The sequence below is a fragment of the Nicotiana sylvestris genome, chromosome 2 (genome assembly GCF_000393655.2).
Source record: "Nicotiana sylvestris chromosome 2, ASM39365v2, whole genome shotgun sequence".
Lineage (NCBI taxonomy): Eukaryota > Viridiplantae > Streptophyta > Magnoliopsida > Solanales > Solanaceae > Nicotiana > Nicotiana sylvestris.
In genome coordinates, this window is record NC_091058.1 from 204,323,310 (window position 1) to 204,345,533 (window position 22,224).

The window sequence follows — 22,224 nt, forward strand, 5'->3', positions numbered from 1 at the left end:
GAAGAAAAAAATAAAACATCTTCAAATTTGTAGTGAACATGAAATTATCTGTGGCTTGTAAACAATGTGTTTGTTGGCCAAAAATTTAAGGTTTCTCTATTTGAGCCCTCTCTCCTCTTAGAAAGGGACCAAAATAGAAATAAAAGTAGTGAGCTAAAGGTCAGATGGCACTATGGCAGATATTATTCCAAAAACTCTTTTTTGATGCGTCATTATTGGAAATATTTTTGCTGCATTTGATATGTCGTCTAATTCATGTCTGACCCTCTTTTCATCTTGAGGTGGCTTTCAGTAAACCCCCTGTCAGATCAATTTAAGTAAAAAGAGGGATGACATGCTGTCTAGACTACTGTTTTAAAATTTGGACCATTTCAACTAACAACTTGTTTGGATGGTTGTTATGTATCGTTTCATAACGTATCGTGTAGTATTGTATTGTATTGCACTGTATCGTTTTGATGTATACAATATTTGGATATATTATAGTGTCTGTCGTTGTTTCATGATGTCATGCACCGACAATATGAAGAATAAACTTGCAATACTAAAAAGATAAAATAAGACACGAGACAGAATTATTACATAAATAGGTTGGGTAAAGGATAAAATAGAATTATTTAATAATAAGGAGGGCAAGATGAGAGAAAAAAATAAGGTAACGATACAACCACACCAAATCGATCGTTCCATAAAATAACACTTTTCATCGCTACGTAACGACGGATTTAACGATGCGATACAATAAAATTTAAGTAACAATCAAAACAAACATTGTATTTAAATTAACAATATGATACAATACAAACAAGCTGTAAAAAGACAACTATATCAAAGATATCTTACTTTCCGTAGGAGTGGGAACCCACTCTTTCCTTTTTAAAAATGGCTTCACCAACCTATTGCATGGTTGTAGTAGGTTGGCATTGTGCCTATCTTTTGTTTACACAAAAAGCTTTCAGTTACCTCATTTGTATGGGTTTTCAGTAATCTAATGGAAACTTAAGAAAACTAGACAAAAAAATAAAATAAATGCAAATGAAAAAGCGAAATGAGAAAACGAAACAGAATGAATCATATTAGGATTTAGGATACAACTTGAAATCAATGGAAACTGGATTTCTTGGATTGGCAATGGGTCGGGACTCGCAAATTGTCATTCACCTGGTCCATAGGATTGTTGCCTGTAGGAAACCAAGCTGGTAATGGTAGATGTATGGAGACAGGGTTTCTCTGACTTGTCAGCGTGGAAATTGCTGGCAGTGAAGAGGTTGATTGCTATCATGAAAGGTCCCGACCTTTTATGACATAGCATGAGTGTTTGGAGGAAACCAAAAGTGGAAAAAATGCTAACCTACTGCAGTTGCCATGTAATAGGTTAGTAAAACCTGTCAAAAGGAGCTCTCAAGTTGGGATGACATAAATATGTGCTTCAGTGGGAAGAGACGTTAGCCCCAGTATTGGTCTCTAATTATGAACTAGAAAAGCAAATGCTTGAGCTTGCGCTAGGAGGGCATGTAAGAGATGTTTCATTTTTCCATTGCAGGTACCAAACACAATTGAATTTGCAGACTGGATTGGTCGAACAAAACAAAAGCAAATTCGTGTGACTGGGTTAGTTGTGCTTTCTTTAATTATAATTCAAAACTATGAAGTTATATGACTTTGTTTCTTGAAATTTCCTGGGGCGTATTATGATTCAGGAAGCAAGATAGGAGCTTTTATCGTCATAATATATCCATAGATCGTTTCTTTTGATTTGGTTTCTTTTTTCTTCTATGACCTTTTCTATCAGGACGACCAAACGACCGGTCCCATTGGAGCATTGTCTCTTCTATTCTGGGGAGTTTTACAAAGTATGTGAGAACGAAGAGTTTCTGCCTCAGGGATTTAAAGCAGCCAAAGATGTACATAAGAAGAAAACCACTAGTTCTGTCTCTGGTGGCACCAGCTTGCATCCTGGGTCTTCAACAGCTGCTGATAAGGCTCGAGGACAGAGGCGTGATAGCTCTTCTCAGGGGAAGCAACACAAGCATTCTGGTCCCCAAAAATCAGGGAATTTTGGTACTGGTTGGGGAACCCAAAGCAATGGCTTTGGACAGAACAATATGGGCTTAAGGAGATCAGAGGCGTCTTTGTGGTTGACACTGATTAACAAACTCTTGAAGAAATCGCTGTTACCTGTATGTAAAAAATCATCTTTTTTTAAACATGCATGGTTCCTTGTATATCTTCCTCCCACAGCCCGTTCATGGTATAGTTAGCATTACTATTAGCATGTCCTGAAGAAAGTAGCACGTAGCAGTGTTTTGCTGTTGGTATTTAGTCTCTTGATATCTCGTTCTCTGTTTTATTTTTTTTCCTTTTCTTTAAAACAGTTCAACAGAACCATTTTCCTTTTACAGGTTGATAATAGCTTATCATGTATTTAAAGCCTAATATTTGTCATGAAATTGTGATTTCAGGTGGTTATATTTTGTTTTTCGAAGAATCGATGTGACAAATCAGCTGATAACATCCCTGGTACTGATCTCACAAGTAGCTCTGAGAAAAGTGAAATTAGGATATTCTGTGATAAAGCATTTTCGAGGCTTAAGGGATCTGACAGAAACTTACCGCAGGTGTCCTACCTAATTATCTGCATTTGTTAACTTGGTTGACCTTGCGGTTCTTGGTCCCTGCTAAAATCTAGAACAGTGTCTTATTGATGGTCATGTAATCTACAGATTGTCAGAATTCAGAGCCTTCTCCATAGAGGTATTGCTGTGCATCATGCAGGGCTTCTCCCAATTGTCAAGGAAGTTGTAGAAATGCTTTTTTGTCGAGGTTTGGTTAAGGTAATGTCACATGCCCGGTTGTTTTAGAATAGGGCATCTAAGGTTTTGAAACTTATGCACCAAACGGGTACATTGTTCCACAAAGATGCCCACCTCGTTAGGACCTCTCTGTATTTTGTTACTTATTTCATTTCAAATATTATTCTGCATTAAGCATCGCCTATATTTATGCTTGAGCACTTGTCATATGTATAGACATGCTTATATACTTCATTACATTATGGATACATACATACAGAATTTACATTAGAACTTAATGAAATGAATAAAAAATTAATATCAGATCTTTATAACATACAGCAATTAGCATTTGGTCATGTTAGAATATACTAGCACTGATAGCATGTACTAGAAGGATATTATACTGAAATAACTTTTTAAGATCCTGGGGAAAGTCATTTAATAATTTTGGATCCAATTAAGATATTTTGAAGGACCCAATGATTCTTGGTTTCGGAAGTATGGCTTAGGATTTAGTGATATAATGTTGTGTTCTTTTTCAAGTAAAAAATAAACTAAATAAATAAAGGGAAAAAGTTATAATGAAATGATTTATCAGTTAAATGGTGAAATTCTGGAATGAAGTTGGGCTTTGGATTTTTCATTTTCAAGTTATCTACTTTGACCGCACCCAAGGGTGTAGCCTAGTGGTCAATGAAGTGGGTTAAGAACTATGAGGTCTCAGGGTCAAATTTCAGCGGAGGAAAAAACTCAAGGTGATTTCTTACCATCTGTCCAAGCCTTGGTGGACATAGTTACCTGGTGTCTGTTGTTGGTGGAAGGTAGTAGTATCCGTGGAATTAGTTGAGGTGCGCGTAAGCTGGCATGGACACTACGGTTATCAAAAACTAAGTTATCTACTTCGGCCACTATTGCTTAAGTTTCTTTAACCTCATTTAGAGAATTTGTGACTCATTTGTAATCAACATTTTGTCTTTTGGTGAGTTTTTCTTGCGAAGGACTAATTTGTTCATTTGATTCTTTGGTTCTTAGGTTCTGTTCTCAACAGAGACATTTGCAATGGGAGTTAATGCTCCAGCTAGGACGGTAAGTTCATTGTTTGCAGTGTTCATGTTGCTGAGTGTAGTTTTTCTCGTAAAACATTAAAAAAATTCACCTATATGATAACTGACAAGAGCCTTGTTATACCCTGTCTTGAGTTCTGTTTCCATTTAATGTTGTAGAAGGATTTTGCTCATTTATTTATTGCTAAGAGTTGAAGTCTTTAATGAGAACTTTAAAAACTGATGCAGCATCTTTAAGCATCAGCATCGAAACACATTAAGAAACAGTGATTACTCTGCAAATATATGGAGAACCTAAAGAACATAAATGAGAGAGGCCAACCGAGCTAATATGGGGCAGATATGCCTGGGAAATAGTAGTATTTAGTGCCATTCAGGGGCTGACAGAATGCAACAGTGAGGAATGAGCTGAGAGGTAAAGAACTAAGAAAGCGAAGAAAATGGAGGAAAGCAGAGAAGAAAGGTAGAAGAATCACATAAATTTCTGTGTTGTTTTTCATTCAAGTATGCCAAAAGCACATAGTATACACATTTTTTTACGAAGAAAAGACCAGAAGAAGGAGACAGATGTTATGGACAATCTTAGGGTTATAGTCTAAGATTGGTGGGTATTTTCCAAGATTGCTTGCCATGGAATTGACTATCCTTTGATTCACAATAAATGACTCATCTTGAAGGGGTGATTTTCTTCTGTCTTGTTCAATTTGAATATCAATTTGAGCTAGGCCCAAGGTCCAATTTTATCAAAGCCAAACCCATCTATATCCTTAGTCTATCCTAGTTGGGCCCCCATATTATGTTGTCCACACTCCAAATGTCCAGTCTTGAGCGTGCAGGAGGATGGGGTGCTAAGTCTCCCACACTTGTTGAGGAAATGAGCTATTGTCTCTTTATATGGTCTTGGACAATTCTCACCTCATGAGTTAGCTTTTGTGGTTGCTTTCTAAAATAAAAAAGTTAGCTTTTGGGGTGGAGTTAAACACAAGGTCCATTTCACTTCACATGGTATCATGCCAGATCCATCACTATGTATGGCTTTGCCAATGTTGGGCCCATATTATATTGTCCACGCACCAGATGTCCAACCCTAGCTGTGCTTGGGGAGGGAGCGTTAAGTGTCCCACGTTGGTTGAGGAAATTGTGTGGTCTCCTTATATGGTCTTTGTAAATCCTTACTCTATGAGCTAGCTTTTGGGGTTGAGTTAGGCCCAAGGCCGATTTTCTTTACGCTTCTGCCTCTCAATTAGTGATACATCAATCTACTATGCAACTTCAAGGGTGGATCTGTCACGATGATGATTCTTGCCATAAAATTTGGATTTCTGTTGTGCTCCGCAAACCTCTTGGATTACTATTTTTATCAAATACAATATTAGTTAGTTCTGACCCTATGCACTTGCTCCCTTTATCAAATTAAGTTGTCTCATCTCCATAGGTGGTAAATGATTGGATTGTGATGTTAGTTGTTAGTACTGAATATTTACTTAGTAATTGGCTTTATAGTAAGATTCACAACTTTAAATTGATCTTTTTAAAGAATACGATGAGCCCAACTTACCTTTTATAGATTCACAACTTTTTTTTTTTTAAAGAGTAAGATGAGCCCAACTTACCTTTTATATTGTACTAATATATTAGAAAATGATAGTACGAGGAGAAAAGGTCAAGAAAACTTTGAGCTGTTTACTTCTTCTGGTGGGATCAATTGATCCCACTGAAGTAACTTTAGGTAATAGGTTTCCTGATTACTATATCTGATAGTTTATTGAAGAAAATCATTCTTGATGAGATCCTGAATTTTCTGTATCAAACATGATAATGTTTTTAATTCTTTATATAGCTTTTAACAGGTTTGCTTTCTGTATTTTTGTCACTTTTGCCTTTAAATTTCTTACCTGCATATTTTCCTTGATTTTCAAACTTCCTATGTCCTCTAATCCTTGATCACTTGTCCGTATTAATGCAGAGTACCATTTTAGATTGCAGAATTTCTTTGGTTTTCCTGTCGATATTTGCAGTTACTTATGTTAGGATCTGTTAAGCATCTCTCTATATAAACAGTCTATTGCTGAAAAGTTTTAATTGGCTTAATTTTGGCAGGTTGTTTTTGATTCTTTAAGAAAGTTTGATGGCAAGGAATTTAGGCAGCTACTTCCTGGAGAGTACACTCAGATGGCTGGACGTGCTGGAAGGAGAGGGCTTGATAAAACTGGCACAGTTGTGGTGATGTGCCGTGATGAGATCCCTTACGAGAATGATTTGAAGCATGTAATAGTTGGTACTGCAACTAGGCTTGAATCTCAGTTTCGACTGACCTACATCATGATTTTGCATCTACTTCGGGTTGAAGAACTGAAGGTACGTAGTTTTGACTAATGAAAGAAGAGAAAACAGCTGTTCTTAAATAGTCCACACAGCATCTACTTCAATCTTCTGTTTCTGACAGTTCATTTTCCTTGCAGTTTAGTTTTATATGATTATGGAACTAGTCTGTTCTTGTATTACATCATTGCTGTTCTCATGTGTTGGTCGCCTGGAGCTTGTATATAGTAGCGAGTTGGACTATTTGCAAGTCTCTTTACTTCACCTGTAAAACATTGTTTAAGTTCGATACTCTAGCAGAGAAGTTCATGGTTTATGAATACAATAAGTCTAAATGCCTCAAGAATCTTTAGGAAATTAGGAAAGAAGAGAAAAACAGCTGATCTTATATAGTCCACACAGCATTTACTTCAATATTCTATTTCTGACAGTTCATTTTTCTTGCAATTTAGTTTTAAATGATTATGGAACTAGTCTGTTCTTGTATTACATCATTGCTGTTCTCATGTGTTGCTCTCATGGAGCTTGTATATAGTAGCGAGTTGGACTATTTGCAAGTCTCTTTACTTCACCTGTAAAACATTGTTTAAGTTCGATACTTTAGCAGATAAGCTCATGGTTTATGAATACAATAAGTCTAAATGTCTCAAGAATCTCTTAAGAAATTCAATTTTTTTTTTCTTTCCTGTTTCCTTTTGTTTTAGATAAACAATAAGAAAAGATTATCAGAAAAGACATTTCACAGAGGGTAAAAGTATAGCGTGTACCTCTAACATGACCTTTTCTTTTATCTTATTGCAAAAGACGGCTGATTTGTTCCAACAATATTATTGAGAAGCATAATGTCATTAGATCTCATAATAGTTTGAGAGTAATGATGCTTACCGGTGACATGATTTATGGTACTGATGTGTTCCATTACATGGATTGATTAATTCTTCACTCCCCACTTTTGCTCATCCCGCAGATTTCTCCTGCTGATGTACATTTTACAACTTTGCAGGTCGAGGACATGCTGAAAAGAAGTTTTGCTGAATTTCATGCTCAGAAGAAACTACCTGAGCAGCAACAACTCTTGATGCGAAAGCTTGCTCAGCCAACAAAATCCGTTGAGTAAGCACAGCTAAAACAATTATGGTATCTGCGCTTGCTGCGATAATTGTCTTGTCAGATTAATTTTTCGACATGCATTTATCACACATTAAGCTACTTATATGTGCTTTCTTGTCTGTATTTTGTGCTTCACTGCATTAATGTGTGATTTTCTCAAGTTATCACACATTAAGTTACTTATAAGTTACTCTCTCTCTCTCTCTCTCTCTCTCTCTCTCTCTCTTACAGACACACTCACAGAGGTAAAGAGAGAGAGACGTGCGTGCAAAACACTAGAGAAGCACAGACATAAATGTACTTCTTTATCTTGAGAATCCTTCCTTTTTGGTAGTGCTCTTAATTGCTTAATTTTATAAAGCTACCCTGTCTGAAATGCTTGCTTCTATGAAAACCTATATCTTCTAAATGCTACCTTCCGGGAAGACTCTTACATCATTTGTGATATTTAAATGCGTAGTAAACTAAATACGATTTGTCTAATATAGATGCATAAAGGGTGAACCAGCAATTGAGGACTACTATGACATGTTCTTGGAGGCAGAAAAATATAGCCACCAAATAGCAGAGGCAGTAATGCAGTCGCCAGCTTCTCAGCAGTATCTTTCTCCTGGGAGAGCAGTGGTTGTAAAATCACAATCAGTAAGTTTTACTACATTCTTTTCACTAAATAGGCATTAGGCTGGTGAAATATGATTTTTAAGGCTCTTTGGTAATTTGATATTTTCTTTTGAACCAGTAGCCTCTTTTCGTCTTCAAGATCAAGAAATTGAGAGCTATCGGGCATACAATAACAATAATAACTTAGCATCAATCCGAAATTAGCTGCCTCTATATTAATTATTTGCTCCATTTGCTCTCGCTTCTTGCTAATACTCAATAGTTTGTCGTTTGAGACACAATAGGGTTGAGTTATCTGGTATGATCTGGAAATTTACATGGCAAAGGTTCTTTAGTTCCATGATCTTAGCCCCCTGCAACAGAGAGTCACATCATAATTTTCAGTGTGCATAAACACATGAATGCCATCAATGATATTAGCAAGCAAAGATTCAGATTTAACCAAATATGGTATTAATAAACCAGCAAAGGAAGATGTAGGTCAAAGCGTTAAATGCCTTTAAGGAATTTGCACTGGCAAAAAATGGTTGATATGCTGTAACTGGGCCTCCTTGCATAGAACCTTCTGCAGTTTGAGATCACTGTTTTGGAAACTGAAAGTGTTCCAATTCCTTTTGCAGTTTGTTCTGATCCATTTTTCATCATAGAAGTATCATAATCCTGTCTACTTTTGCCCTTGCATGTGGTTACTTGGATATTGCATTTCTGACTTACAGTTCATATTTCCATTAAAGAGATTCATGTGACAACTACAAAAAGGTGCTAATGTTTTTCTCTCCCTTAACTACTTCCAGGGTCAAGATCACTTGCTAGGCGTTGTGGTGAAGACACCTTCCTCTAACAACAGACAGTATATAGTTTTAGTTCTGACTCCTGAGTTGCCTTCAACTCTGCAAGCTTCGTCAGATATAAGTGACAGAAAAGACCAAAAAAATCCTGAATTTCAGGTATTAGTGCCTAAATCAAGACGGGGTTATGAGGATGAGTATTGCTCGTCAGTCTCCTCCCGGAAGGGATCTGGCATTATCAACATTAAATTGCCTCACCGCGGTAATGCTGCTGGGATGAATTATGAGGTTCGAGGAGTTGAAAACAAGGATTTCTTGTATATATGTGTTAAAAAAATTAAGATAGACCAAGTTCGGCTTCTTGAAGATGTTAGTGCTGGGGCCTACTCAAACACTATACAACAGCTGCTGGGTCTGAAATCTGAAGGAAATAAGTATCCTCCAGCCTTAGATCCGATTAAAGGTATGTCAGGATTATTTGAATGGTCAGATGTACTGATGTACTGATAGTATATATAGTTTTAGATTGTTGTTTTATCCTAGCATGAATATTATTTGACAGGCAGCTAAACTTGTTTAGGCCTTCTCTTACCACCAATAATTCTATTGTCATATAAGCAGTGTATCCACTGATATCTAAGGACTAGCTAACACACAATTTTAGATAAGGGTATTAATTTCAACAGTTTCCCGACATTAGATTTTCTTATATCACCATTTGACTCCATAAATTGCATAATAGTTGCAATTCTATAATAGTTGGTAATGGGGAAAAGAAATTTTTTCTATGAATGACGTTTCCATCCACGACAGTGTTTTCACAGTAATACTATTAAATTTTACTTAACAAGTATACACCGTATGAACTTGGGAAAGTTCTAGACTTGGATATATAGTGGGAATTACTACTATTAATGATGACTTTTTAGTTATGTGAGGTTCTCTATATTTCATTCTCTAACGAAGATTCTATGCCAGATCTGAAGTTGAAAGACGTGAATCTTGTGGAAGCATACTACAAATGGAATAATCTCTTGCAAAAAATGGCACAAAATAAGTGTCATGGTTGTATTAAATTGGAGGAGCACATGAAATTAGCTAGAGAATTGAAGCGGCACCATGAGGAAGTGAATCATTTGAAGTTTCAAATGTCAGATGAGGCACTTCAGCAGATGCCAGATTTTCAGGGTCGGGTATGTTGTTGTTGTTGTTGTATGGAACCCATCATCATCATAAGAATTTGGTGATCCTTTTAGTGCCAATAAATTCTTGCAGAGGAAAGGATCGTAAACATCCTCTTTTACACTTATTCACAGATAGATGTGCTTAAAGAAATTGGCTGTATAGATGCTGACCTTGTAGTTCAAATCAAAGGTCGTGTTGCTTGCGAAATGAATTCCGGAGAGGAGTTGATATGCACCGAATGTTTATTTGAGAATCAACTAGATGACCTGGAACCAGAAGAGGCAGTGGCTATCATGTCTTCCTTTGTGTTTCAGCAGAAGGAGACTTCTGAATCCTTTCTCACGCCAAAGCTTTCTCTGGCTAAAAAAAGGTTATTTTTCTTTTGAAAATGTTTAGTTTGATATTCTCATCATGGCGATATATGTATTGAATTGATATTGATAGTTTTGGTCTTTTGATAAGATTCTTTTTTTGTGAAGAGTTTTAGATAAGATTCTGTGCTTGTGGTGTATGAATGATTGAGCGATCAAACCTGTAAATCAGGGCCATGTGGTTTTTTCTTAATGTTTCTCTAATGATTGATCTTAACAGACAGTCTAGGATTTTTCCTTCTCATACATTAGGTTTAATGGTAGAAAACTCGTCAAAGTTAATTGATGAGATAATTGTCAGACAATATGAAATCAGATAGGGTGTACTATTTCACTGCTTTGTGGGTTCAATTTGGGGTACTAACTTGGTTTTATCTGTATGATTGGGATACACCGTGTTTTTTTCCCTTTATTTGAATGAGGATAAAACATATCATTTAAATATGTTCTCATGTTTCACAGAATTGCATATGCAAGCTGTATGGACAATTTACTAGCTACTAACTTGGTTTTATCTCGGTAATTGGAATAAAATATATCAAGTGAAATATGTCACCTGTGAAAATTTTACGGAATTGCACATCCAAAGATATACATATTATAATGTTACAGGTCAAAGAGTTGTGGCACCTCTTTCTTGATAGAATTAGGTGGGTGCCATGAAGGTAGGGATGGAGAGTGAGTTGTGCTATGCATTTAGTGTATTCTTCTTTGTTGGAGTGAATACAATTTTTGGGTTGAAGAGGTTGTTCTAGCAGGCTGCCTATTCTCTTATATCTTCAGCATGTGTTCTGCTTTTCCTTTATGAAAAGAAATTTAAAAAGGATGGGATTTGGTCAGATTTACAGATCAAACATGTAGTGGTTTAAGACCTCATTGCTGTTTGTTAGTGGAACATCTTTTGACTGAAAAATTATCCTACTTTCCTTCGGTAAAAGAGTTACTGGTCAACAGAAGATAGAGTTTTACACAGCTTCAGATTATCCGCAAAATTGTGTCTGTCAGATCTGCTTTTATAGGCCGTTACTATTTAAACGATGTGCGACCATTGATTCTCCTTTATTTCTGAAGTCATGTTATCTCCTGCTTACACTCTCTCAAGTCTCTGTGTTGTCTTCATTTGACTTGTAACTCTAGTTTTATGGTGATTTCGTTCTGATTAGCTTCATTTCTACCTTCTAATTGTTTTAAATCATTCTGATGTGCATTCTGTTGGTATTGTCTCATGAATACCATGATCTGAAACTTTATCTGTATTCTCTCGGCCCCCTAGGCTATTTTTCGTGTTTCCCTTTTTCTCAATGACAGTCATTATCGTGACATTTCAGATTATACGAAACTGCAATAAGACTTGGGGAGCTTCAGGCTCAGTTTAAGCTACCAATCGATCCGCAGGAGTATGCCCAAGAAAATCTTAAGTTTGGTTTGGTTGAAGTGGTATATGAATGGGCAAAGGTTCTCTCTCTCTCTCTCTCTCTCTCTCTCTCTCTCTCTCTCTCTCTCTCTCTCACCTCACCCCAAACCCACAGGTCTATGTGTGGGTGCGTATGACTGATATATCACAATATCCTATCCCTTGCTCAATCTTCAATTCTCCTGTGAGGGTTGTTTCTAATTCTGCTTCTCTTGCAGGGCACCCCATTTGCTGAAATCTGTGAACTTACTGATGTCCCTGAAGGTTTAATAGTACGGACTATTGTCAGATTGGACGAGACATGTCGGGAATTTAGAAATGCTGCAGCAATTATGGGTAACTCTGCATTGTACAAGAAAATGGAAACTGCTTCTAATGTGATCAAGCGTGACATCGTGTTTGCAGCTAGCTTGTACATTACTGGGGTTTGATAAGGTCAGAAGGCCTTGATTTCAAGTGCAATCCCAAAGAAATCGCTGAGTGCTTGTTGTACACTAAGATACTTTAGCCAAGGTGTGGACTTGAGCAAGGATTCGCTACACTTGGGCAAATGTGTACAGAATTTCCAGTCGTTCATATGTACATTACCAATCGGCAAAATATGCCGTTGTTAGCTCAGAGAAACACAAGAACTTTGAGATTTACTGTATCATATTCTTGTAAAATCAGATGTAACTTTTGAGTTTTGGGTTCAGGTTTATCAATTAAAAAAGTTGAATGACAGAATTCATTATGAAGGTTAACCAGCTCTTGAATGTGATTGATGCTAAGCAAGCTGTTGAGCTGGTGATCTTTCTTTCTTATGTTTGTTTTCTTTAACTATCTCGTATCCGAATCAAATTGGTCAAACTAATAAGGATTCATGCCAGGTAAGCCGACAAAGCGGATAAAACGCTCCCTCCCAAGAAGTCTTTCGTTTCATAGCTTGAACCTTACGCTTCGGGGTAAGGGTAGAAGGATCCAAATCTTAACCATATACCCTTGGTCATCTTTTATGATCAATTTCTGTCGTTCTATTGTGACTAGTCTGCTTGCTGGAAATAACAAGAAATGGAAAGTAGGAGCAGTGGCTTGGAAAAACGTTTGAAAGAATTTATATAGTAGGTTATTCAAATACAACCAAACACGAGAGACACATAGAAGCAAGGCTTCACAGAAATACAAAATAAGCAGCAGGAGTCTGCAATATCCAGATGCTGCATTTATCAGGACCTGATTTCAGTTATCACTTCTGCTTGGTTTGTCCGAGATAAAATTAACCTGATTCACCAAAATAAAAAGCAATCAGATATTAAATATTAAGAATTTCCATATTTAAAGAGTAAATGATATTTTCCCAATCAGTAATATATGTTCCAATGCCAATTAGTCACTAATGTCTTTGTGAATCTTCTATATCCATTCTATTCTAGTTAGCTGAAAGCATAGTTAAGCCTCTCTCTTTCATCCAGGTTGACTCAGGGCTATCTTTGACAAACTCAACTAGGTGAAGACAGACGCATTCAGAATTTAAATTTTATGAGTTAAACTATTAAGGTTTTTCATACCAAACTTATTATATATTTAAACTTATTGGGTCGTATTTTATTGCAATTTTAGTAAAATTGTACACAAATTTATGCTTTGTGTCGAAAGTATCGGGTTAATCTAAACCCGGTACCATAATGCTACATCCGTCTCTGGGAGGAGAGAAAGATTGTTTCTGTTCTTAATATCTTTCTTTTTCTTTTCTAAAAGTAGGGAAAGTTAGAGAAAAGTGAATGAAGACCCTAAGATAAGAAGATTAGTGAGGTTTTAATCTTCCTCTTTACGTATGAAATTACAAATATATAATGATTGGATGAGCACCTTCAACTTCGAATTAGCTTTCTTTGTACTTCTTTTTCCACGGGAGGCGGGGAAAAGAAAAGAGATTAGATAACTAGAGAGCATATTCAAATCCAACCAGCAATAACTGAATCAAGTGTGTCTGAGTTACAATCTCATGTATGTAAGAGAGCTAAGGATATCATAAAGTAACATTCCTATAAGCAGTGTATTATTTGACTTAGTTCACTCTTATGTATCCCTAATCTTTCTTTATCGGGTTATAATAATTGACTTTTTAAAATTCGCCCCCTTATCTTACTACTGTTTATCTTATTTTTATGCAACAAAAAATATATATATTTTTAAAAATTCTACAAAAAGATGCATTTGGGCATTACCGCATCAACAGCAGATGGAATCCAGTCATTAGTAGCTGGATTCCCTTTGTAAGCATGGTATGAATCAGTAGCAGAATCAGCTCCTATATTGAAAGTGTTCCCCTTTGCATTCTCCACTTTGATAAATCCTGTTCCTGTCTGGATTTTACAAAAACACTACTTCATTAACCTTTTTTTTTTAACCAAAAAACTATGTTGTCGGATTCTTTAAAAATGCACAATTTTTGAAGGATCCCACATAGGAAAACGGAGCTAGCCTTCGGCTACAGGTTCAGCCGAACCCAGTAACTTTGGTGCAAACCTTATATTTGTCTTAAGAAATTCATTGAATACACACAAATTATAAAGTTAGAACCCAGTAACTTAAAAGAACTAGAATCCTGAACCTATAAGCTTCAAATCTTGGCGCTACCTCTAATCTCACATGAGTGTGGCAACATTTTTAAAGGATCCGAACAATTTAGATCAAAACAATAATTGGAAGATTTGGTAATAGGAGTGTTAAATTAGAGTAGAACCGTGTGGTGCTGCTTGTCAATGCCATTGAGATCCTTGTAATACTCTGTCTCCACAAATTCCTCCGTCACTTGGCTGTTTCCACTGTAAACCAGTTTCTGCAAACCAAAAAAAGCAAAACAGAACTTCATACTTTAAAATTGTGTTAACTCTCTGAAGCTAAGTTTTCTTTTGCATTGAATAATTGAAAGAGATAACATTCTTTTTTATAACAGTGGTGTTCCATTATAAGTTTTCGAGCCGTGGAAGTAACCGCTAATATTTGCATTAGGATAGGTTGTCTACATCACATCCCTAGAGGGTGCGGCTCTTTCCTGGGCCCTGCATGAATGCAGGATGCTTTGTGCACCGGACTGCCCTTTTCGAAGGGGAGCTTTGCAGCAACGGTAAATTATCTCCGTGTGACGTATAGGTTTCGAGTAGTGGAATCAGCCGCTAATGCTTGCATCAGGGCAAGCTGCCTACATCACGCCCCTTTAGATGTGGCCTTCCCCGAACTCTGCGTCAACGCGGGATGATTATCATGAATAACTCTACTATAATTGAAGAGATGATCTTGAATCTTGATCCAAGTATGTTAACTGTCTTACAGATCATCTGAATCAACTTGGTACTTCCCAGATACTACTACTACTATTATAGTCCTTTTTCTTTTTCCTATTCTTTCTTTTTTGGTGGGCAGACCCTAAAAACTGAAACAAGTTAAGATGGTAGATATCACATGAATGTATCTTAGTCCACACAAAGAGAAGGAAAAAAAAAAGATTTTATCCCATGTTTTGCCCCCCAAAAAAAGATGGTGGATATCACATGAATGTATCATAATTCGATTGATAGTAGTGTAAGGTTTGTAACCTCCTGAATTTTTTTACATAATATAATATTTCTTGTTTCCTACACATGGGTTAGCATATGTCTCCGGGACTCATACTTTAGTATCATATCGTAGACCCTCATGATCCAACACTATTTTCCTTATCGAACTTAATGCATATGTACTTTTCGATGCAACACAGAAAAAGAGGTGTGTAAAATAGTGTCGTGAAGAAGTGTTATTTGTAGCCATTGGATTCGGCATGGGTGTGATTCAAATGGATCAAATAAAACCCAGGACAGTCATGGATCATACGAGTTCGATTTGAGGTCGAGCCTTTCCTAGTCTTTTTTAGCTAAAATAACAACTACATACGCCTCAATCCCAAGCTAATCGAGGCCAACTATAAGAATCCTTACTATTCATGTCACTATTTAAGCATGTCTTATTCCGAAATTACATAACTAAAAGAACAATAACAACAAAAGATTTCTCCAGCACTAAAAGTTCTTTTACATTTTTTACTAGCATTTAAATCGTTAAAAAGATCCTATCTTGTTAACTACTTGGGAGAAAAAAACCCAATATTTGGGATATTTATACAAATAGCCACGGAGGAATTCAACGGCGAAGCTAGGAATTTCCCCAAGGGTGTTCAAATTTTAAAGAAGTGGAAAAAAAATTTCCGACAAAGGGTGTTCAATATGTGTTATATACCTCTAAAACGTAATAATTTACCTATACACGCACTGTAATTTTTTGACGATGACCACCCTTACAAGCATGTGGCTTCGCCCATGGGCGAATTTATAGACCAATATACCGGGGTGCATGAGCCCATGGTCTTTCCGCCAAACTAGGTATTTTATGTACATATTTTTTAAAATTAATCTAACATTTTCTACATGCACCCATGCTCCAAAAAGACTAAATGGTGCATTTGGTTAAATGCTAAGTTATTTAGAGGAGCATGGATGAATTGCTAAATAATACTTTCATTTTATCATTTTTTCAGTGATGCACCCATATTATAAAATTCTAAATCCCACTCCGCAAATAGCCAGCGAGATTCACTATTATTTTTTCTAGTCAGTATATATCAATTATACATTTCGTATTAGAGGCGGATTCAGGATTTAAACTTCACGGGTTTAACCTTTAAGATTTTTAGCGTTGAACCCACTATATTTTAAAAAAAATTATGGGTTCAAAACTACTATTTGTTACAATTTTAATAGACTTTTAAACATAAATTTATGCTGCACATCAAAGGTTATGGGTTGAACCCTTTACCTTAGTGCTACGTATGCCCCTGCTGAATATATACTGTTATACATATATTATACTATTTTTAGTTTATGCAGAAAAAAATCAAGAAAAGGAAGAAGAAAGATATATACCTGAGGATCATTCTCTAGACGTTGGAATTCAAGGAGTTCAGGAATATTACTATCATCTGAAGGAATATCATCAGTATAAGAAGAAGAATAGTCACTACGTTGTGGCTTAGTGTGTCTTTTTGGTGTTATCCCATCAAAATACTCTCTTGTTGCTTCCTCTATCTTTGCTTCTTCCTCCTTTGACACATGCACATCACTTCTATTTGGCCTAATTTTTCCATTGCCCTCCATTTCTTCTTCTTGCTTTCTTTTCTTCTCCTTTATTTCTTTAAAAAATGTTTTCCAAAATCAAAGTATTTAGATATCTTTGGGTAGATATTTCCCTAAAGATATTTTGTCAAGTTTGGAAATTTGTCACAACCCTTATTAACTCATAGTAGTAACTATTTCTCTCCACTACTTTATGTCCTTTCATGGTTGGTGGTGTATGCAAGATTTTATAAATTGATTAGAGTAAAAATGTCAATGACGACATTTATAATTTAAATAATTAAATAAACTTTGATTAAGAAAGACTTGGAACAACAATAAAATTATCTTTGTATTATTTATAAGTTACGTCACACCCTTTGAGCAGTGGCGGGTTTAGAGGAGCACAAAGGGTTCACTCGAACCCCCTTCACCAAAAAATTACACTGTATATATAAGGTAAAATTTGTTTTTTATATCTATATATTAAGGTTTGAATCCCCTTGACACAGCCCAAAAGCATAGCTAAGTGGTCAAGGGGGTTCAAAACTTTTGGTCGTAGGTTCAATTCCCACTAGTTATAATCTTTTTCAACTTTTTTTTTGAACTCCTTTAGCGGAAATACTGCTTCCACCACTGCCTTTGAGTGCGACCTTTCCCCGTATCCTCTATGAATGCAGGACTTACGGGATGCTTCGTACACCAGGCTGCCTTTAAATAAACTTTGATTTCTTATAAAAATTGCATTAGTAATATTTTTATCGTTGGAATAATATCGACGATTAGTGTCAAATAATTATTGTAGAGCTTATTATACGTAGCAAATTTAAGCTATAATATATAACTGAGTTCAATATGACATGCAAAAAGAAAAAGGTATTAGTAGTACTAGATGCTTTTTTAATCTTAGAAAAATATCTGATGAGCCTTATCCATTCATCACAAAAAGCTGTTGTGAAGTCTCTTTCAAGAGAGACAATCGAGTGGTTGTGTGAACTGCCTCGACATATTTTTGTGAAAGATGGGTGGATTTCATTAAAACTTGACGGTCTCTCTTTCTTCTTTCTTTTATTACGATTTGATATTCATATTTATTACTCCTACTAATTCGAATTTACAGGCTCATTAAAAAAAAGAGTGGTGGTGATGTTTTATACTTTAATATCACATAAAGGAGGTAATTTATGTAGTGTCTAATTTTTTGCGTGTACAGATTATACAAGACTTTTGTTCTTCTATTTATTCTTTATATTACCATTGGAATAATAAATGCAGAAAGTAAAAAACACAAGTATTTTTACGTGGAAAACACCTGGCTCAAAAGGTGAAAAAAATCACGACCTACTATCCAGTAGGATTTATCCCAACACTTCACTAAATCACTGAGCCAAAACAACGTTTACAAAACTCTTGTAAACCCAAGGATTACCTCTAACCCTTTGTGGCAACCAGCCTCAGACTGTTGCGTCAATTTCAAGTTAGCTATAACTTGAATTGTACACTCAGAGTACCTAGTACAAATGCTTCTATAGAAAGTTGAAAGGTACAACTCAAAAGCCCTACTACAATGAAACTAGAATAAAAGACAGATACTTTGAACTAGTTCTTCTATCTGGTTCATGTAGCTTCAAGTTCGTGTTGATACCCAATTTTTCCTTATATATTTTCAATATGCAAAATACCTTCAGGATAACATATGTATGCATATATAAGCATGTCCAAGAGTTTTATTATTTTCCCATAATTTTAAAGGTTTTTTTAATTGATTTATTTCTCCATTTTTATCAATAAAATCCCAATAATTATTTTCAAAATTATTGTTTTTGATAATTCATCTATTGAATTTTTATATTTATGCCAAAATGTGGCTAAAGTAATTCGTACATATTTTTTACAATTTTCATTTAGTATTTTAAAGCTAATTGCACATAATTGCAATATTAGCCCTTTTAAGGTTTAATTAGGTTTTATATTTACAAAATTGGGTCCTGTATTTTTAAATTATTAATTATGTATTATAAATCATTTTAGTACTTTAATTTATTTTCCAGAAATCATTTACTATTTTTTATAAATTAAAAAGGGAAAACTGACTATTTAAATAGCAATCCCTTTTGTATTTCAATTATAACCCAAATCGGACCCCAATTCCCTAGCCTAATTTTTAATTAAAACCGACCCTAACCCAATTTTAACCCAAGCCCAAACCGGATCCCCACCTATCCCGTTCAATCTGGACCGTTGATCATGCAGATCAACGGTCCTCATTCCACTTGCCATAATTAAACCCAAACGACCCCCTAACCTAATTCATTTTCCACCAACCCGCCGCCGTTGAATCCCCTTCCTCTCCAATTCTCTCTGCAATCTCACTCAAACCCTAGCCGCCACCCACCAAACCAACCCTAATCCCCTTCGATCCTCACTCAATCCAAGGACTCCCATGGCTGTTTGAGGCATGTACCGGTCTCCTATGTCTCCTAGTTGCCTGTTTTCGTTATTTCTTGGAAAGATCTCGAAGAGATCTAGTCCAGACCTTGCTCAACTTCTATCCATGGTCTTTTTCCATCCATGGTCGTTTGAGTCAGATCCATGGCTTTTCCGGTTAGATCGGTAACTTTTCGAAGTTTTCTCACTTTTTTTGGGTTCTCTGAAACCCTAACTTTAAATGCTTTCTGATTTTCTTTCAGATTTGTCTTAGATCTGTGCATGTTATGAACCTCTTGGTGTTTTCTCAAAAGTTTTTCCGATTTCTTTCAAAGTGACTCTTCATCTTCAACGATTAGGGTTTTCTTAACCTCTTTTAAAAGACTTTTCTTTGATTTTCAGTGCTGTCTTATGATTTTACTATGTTTAAACGGCTTGTTTATGTTTTTTTTCTACCTGGTTCATCATGTTGAAAACCCTAGGTATTTTTAGGGTTCTGAAATCGTCTTCGTTTATTTTGTATGTATCCCTGTTTCAATTGAGTTCTTTATGGTTAGATCATTTCCTTAATTTGTCTTGATTGATTCTGAGTTCTTACCGTTTTAACCTAACTTTGTTAAAACCCTAATTTCTTAAAATTTTCCTCACTTGTTACTATGAGCTTTTGAAGACCTCCTTTTACTTATTTCCATGTGTTGGTCTGGTCTCCTTTACCTGTTGCTATGTGTTAGACTGGTTTCTTCATTTTTTGTTCTATGTGACTACTTTACTTGTTGATTACCATACTTCGAGTAGTCCTTAGCCTACTCATGTCACCTTGGTATGTTTGTGTTCATCTAGTTTACTTTTTTTGTCAATATGTTTGACCCTGCATGTCTGATACGCCTGCTCATTCTTTTCTATTTATATGTCGAAGTGCAGAATCATGACTCCCTCTTGATTGATCTTGATTTCCTTAAGTTGTGGTTTGATTGCAAGGTTTTCTTATGAATCCTTAATTTTACTCATTTGTTTAAATTGATTGATTCTCTTCCCTTATTTGCTGTGATGTTTCACCCCTGCTGAATCCTTTCCCCAAATTAGGTATATTCTTTACCTAGACTCAATTGTATACTCTATATTTTTATTATCCCTTATATAGTCAAAAATCAATCTTTCTCAAATTGATTTTTTCTCCTTAATTATCCCCGTTAGTATCCGTTTGAGCAGTAATTCCTTGATTAAAGGAATACTTGTATTAATTGATTCTGATTGTGATTACTTCCATATTTGTGTTAAACCTTTACTTGTTACTTTATTTTCAAAGCTATAAATACCCTACTTTCTCTTCTCTAAAGACACGAACATATAGTTCAGAACACACACATACACACTCATACTCTCTCTTATTTTTCTGTTACTTGTGCTACTGCTTGTCTAGCCGGCTGAAAGCCTAGGATAGACTGTGAAATTCTACTTGCTTTACTTTTCTGCACTTTGCTTCTTTGACTAGTATGTCCTAGTTTAATTTTAAAGCTTCAACAACAACATGCTTCTCTTATTGTTTTAGTTTCTCTCATTTTTGGTCTACATCTGCTTGTGGTTCTGTTGTGAAACCCGCAGTTAAGTTACATTACCAGCATGCTATAATGTCTCCCCTTCCCCTTTAGATTAATGCACTCCCCTATGTGTGTGTGTCAAGGCGTGCTCTGGCAATCACTTATTGTGTACTTACCATCTTGTGAATCCCAAAGTCTCTATCCCTTAAATGTGTTTATGTTCTTTCTGACTAGTTTGTGATTGTGCCAGTATCAGCTATTATTGCGTATGTCCAAACAAGTCATAAGACCCTTGATGGGGTTATGTGTTTACAGTCAAATGTCTGTGTATACTAAATCCCTTGACCCCCTTGTGTGACTACTGATTCTGTGTGTGATCCCCTCTTAAGGTGTTTGAGTTTTGTTTTCTACTACAACTGCCTCTCTAATTACTGATTGCTTTCAAAATGGACTTGTCAGTCCAGTTTTTAAACAAACTCTTTTCAAACTATGTCAAACACTCTCACATATATTCTTAGGCTACTAGGTTCTGCCCCTTTTGTGTGATCCTTGCTTTGGGACCCTTGAGCTCCCTCTGAACCTGGACACATAATAGCTGGCCCTTCCACACTGCACTTATTCTTGGTTATGCAATCTGGGTGTAAGTATTGCCTGGGATCCTTTGATGTCCTTAGGGAACTCTGACACACCCATATATGAGAAAGGCTATGGAACAATATTGGCATTTGAGGTGGTTTATTACATAACTCAGAGAGGAAGTCAGAATCAGGCTTCCTATAGTTGTAACTTCTTATTTTTGCATTTCTCATGTAATTCAATCACATGGTCTGTAATAATTTGTAAACAAGTATTGGGGGACTAGTAAAAAGGGATAGGGTAAATATGCATGCCATAATTTGTTAAGGGTAGAAAATATATTTTAGGTTTATGTCCCTAATTGCGCAATAGAAACCATGCTTAGGGTTCATGCATGCATTAGAAATCATGCTCTTAGGTCCCATGTTTATTGTTTCAGCATGTGCACCTTTAGAACATCATGTTTTAAAATCCGCTAATAATTAGCACTTTATTATTATCTGTATTCCTGCCATGTGCACTTAGAAATCCTGCTCTTAGGAAATTCTGTAATCTCACCATACGCATTTAGAAATCCTGCTCTAGGAATTCTGCATTTTATACCATGTTTTAGGATCTTATTTGCACATACACTTAGTGTAAATTGCTGATTATAAAAGAGGTAAAAACAACTTCACACTTGATTATCCCGTTTAAAATAATGTGTAACAACCTCTGCACTTGATTAAGAACAGCATGCTCCTAGGGTAAATAACTCCCAAACCGTCTTTTAATAATTCTGAATAACTATTGCATCTTGCTTTACACCTAGGCGAGCCTTAGGTAATAACTTAAATAAAACTGGAGCTGCCTTTGTTTAATTATCAACTGTTAAAATCAGTAGGCAA

General features: G+C 35.8%; 2 protein-coding genes across 2 annotated transcripts in view; one reads left to right on the forward strand and one right to left on the reverse strand.

Annotated features, from left to right (window-relative positions):
- LOC104213947 (DExH-box ATP-dependent RNA helicase DExH11) overlaps positions 1-12,473 on the forward strand; it is a 34,528-nt gene extending 22,055 nt beyond the window's left edge. The window contains exons 11-23 of the mRNA XM_070168424.1: positions 1,544-1,611; positions 1,793-2,180; positions 2,463-2,618; positions 2,724-2,834; positions 3,828-3,881; positions 5,960-6,217; positions 7,185-7,294; positions 7,780-7,933; positions 8,707-9,163; positions 9,679-9,893; positions 10,017-10,255; positions 11,585-11,711; positions 11,889-12,473. Coding sequence (XP_070024525.1) covers positions 1,544-1,611; positions 1,793-2,180; positions 2,463-2,618; positions 2,724-2,834; positions 3,828-3,881; positions 5,960-6,217; positions 7,185-7,294; positions 7,780-7,933; positions 8,707-9,163; positions 9,679-9,893; positions 10,017-10,255; positions 11,585-11,711; positions 11,889-12,101 — 2,550 coding nt within the window. The 3' untranslated portion in view covers positions 12,102-12,473. The remainder of the gene's footprint in view (positions 1-1,543; positions 1,612-1,792; positions 2,181-2,462; positions 2,619-2,723; positions 2,835-3,827; positions 3,882-5,959; positions 6,218-7,184; positions 7,295-7,779; positions 7,934-8,706; positions 9,164-9,678; positions 9,894-10,016; positions 10,256-11,584; positions 11,712-11,888) is intronic.
- Positions 12,474-12,741: 268 nt separating this feature from the next.
- On the reverse strand, positions 12,742-17,022 carry LOC104213946 (uncharacterized). Its single transcript, XM_009763515.2, has 4 exons — positions 16,608-17,022; positions 14,396-14,491; positions 13,878-14,015; positions 12,742-12,930 (listed from the first exon to the last, which is right to left on the reverse strand). Exons 1-4 carry the CDS (start codon positions 16,836-16,838, stop codon positions 12,889-12,891), a joined length of 507 nt encoding a protein of 168 aa, XP_009761817.1. The 5' UTR covers positions 16,839-17,022; the 3' UTR covers positions 12,742-12,888.
- Between the last annotated feature and the right edge of the window lie 5,202 nt (positions 17,023-22,224).

What these genes read in the sequence shown, in the direction of transcription:
- LOC104213946 (XM_009763515.2), bottom strand. Translation starts at nt 16,838, where the DNA reads ATGGAGGGCAATGGAAAAATTAGGCCAAATAGAAGTGATGTGCATGTG. An exon ending in TTGACAAGCAGCACCACACG is followed by an intron (nt 14,016 to 14,395) that starts GTTCTACTCTAA and finishes TGTAAAATCCAG; the next exon opens with ACAGGAACAGGATTTATCAA. An exon ending in TTCCATCTGCTGTTGATGCG is followed by an intron (nt 12,931 to 13,877) that starts GTAATGCCCAAA and finishes TTGGTGAATCAG; the next exon opens with GTTAATTTTATCTCGGACAA.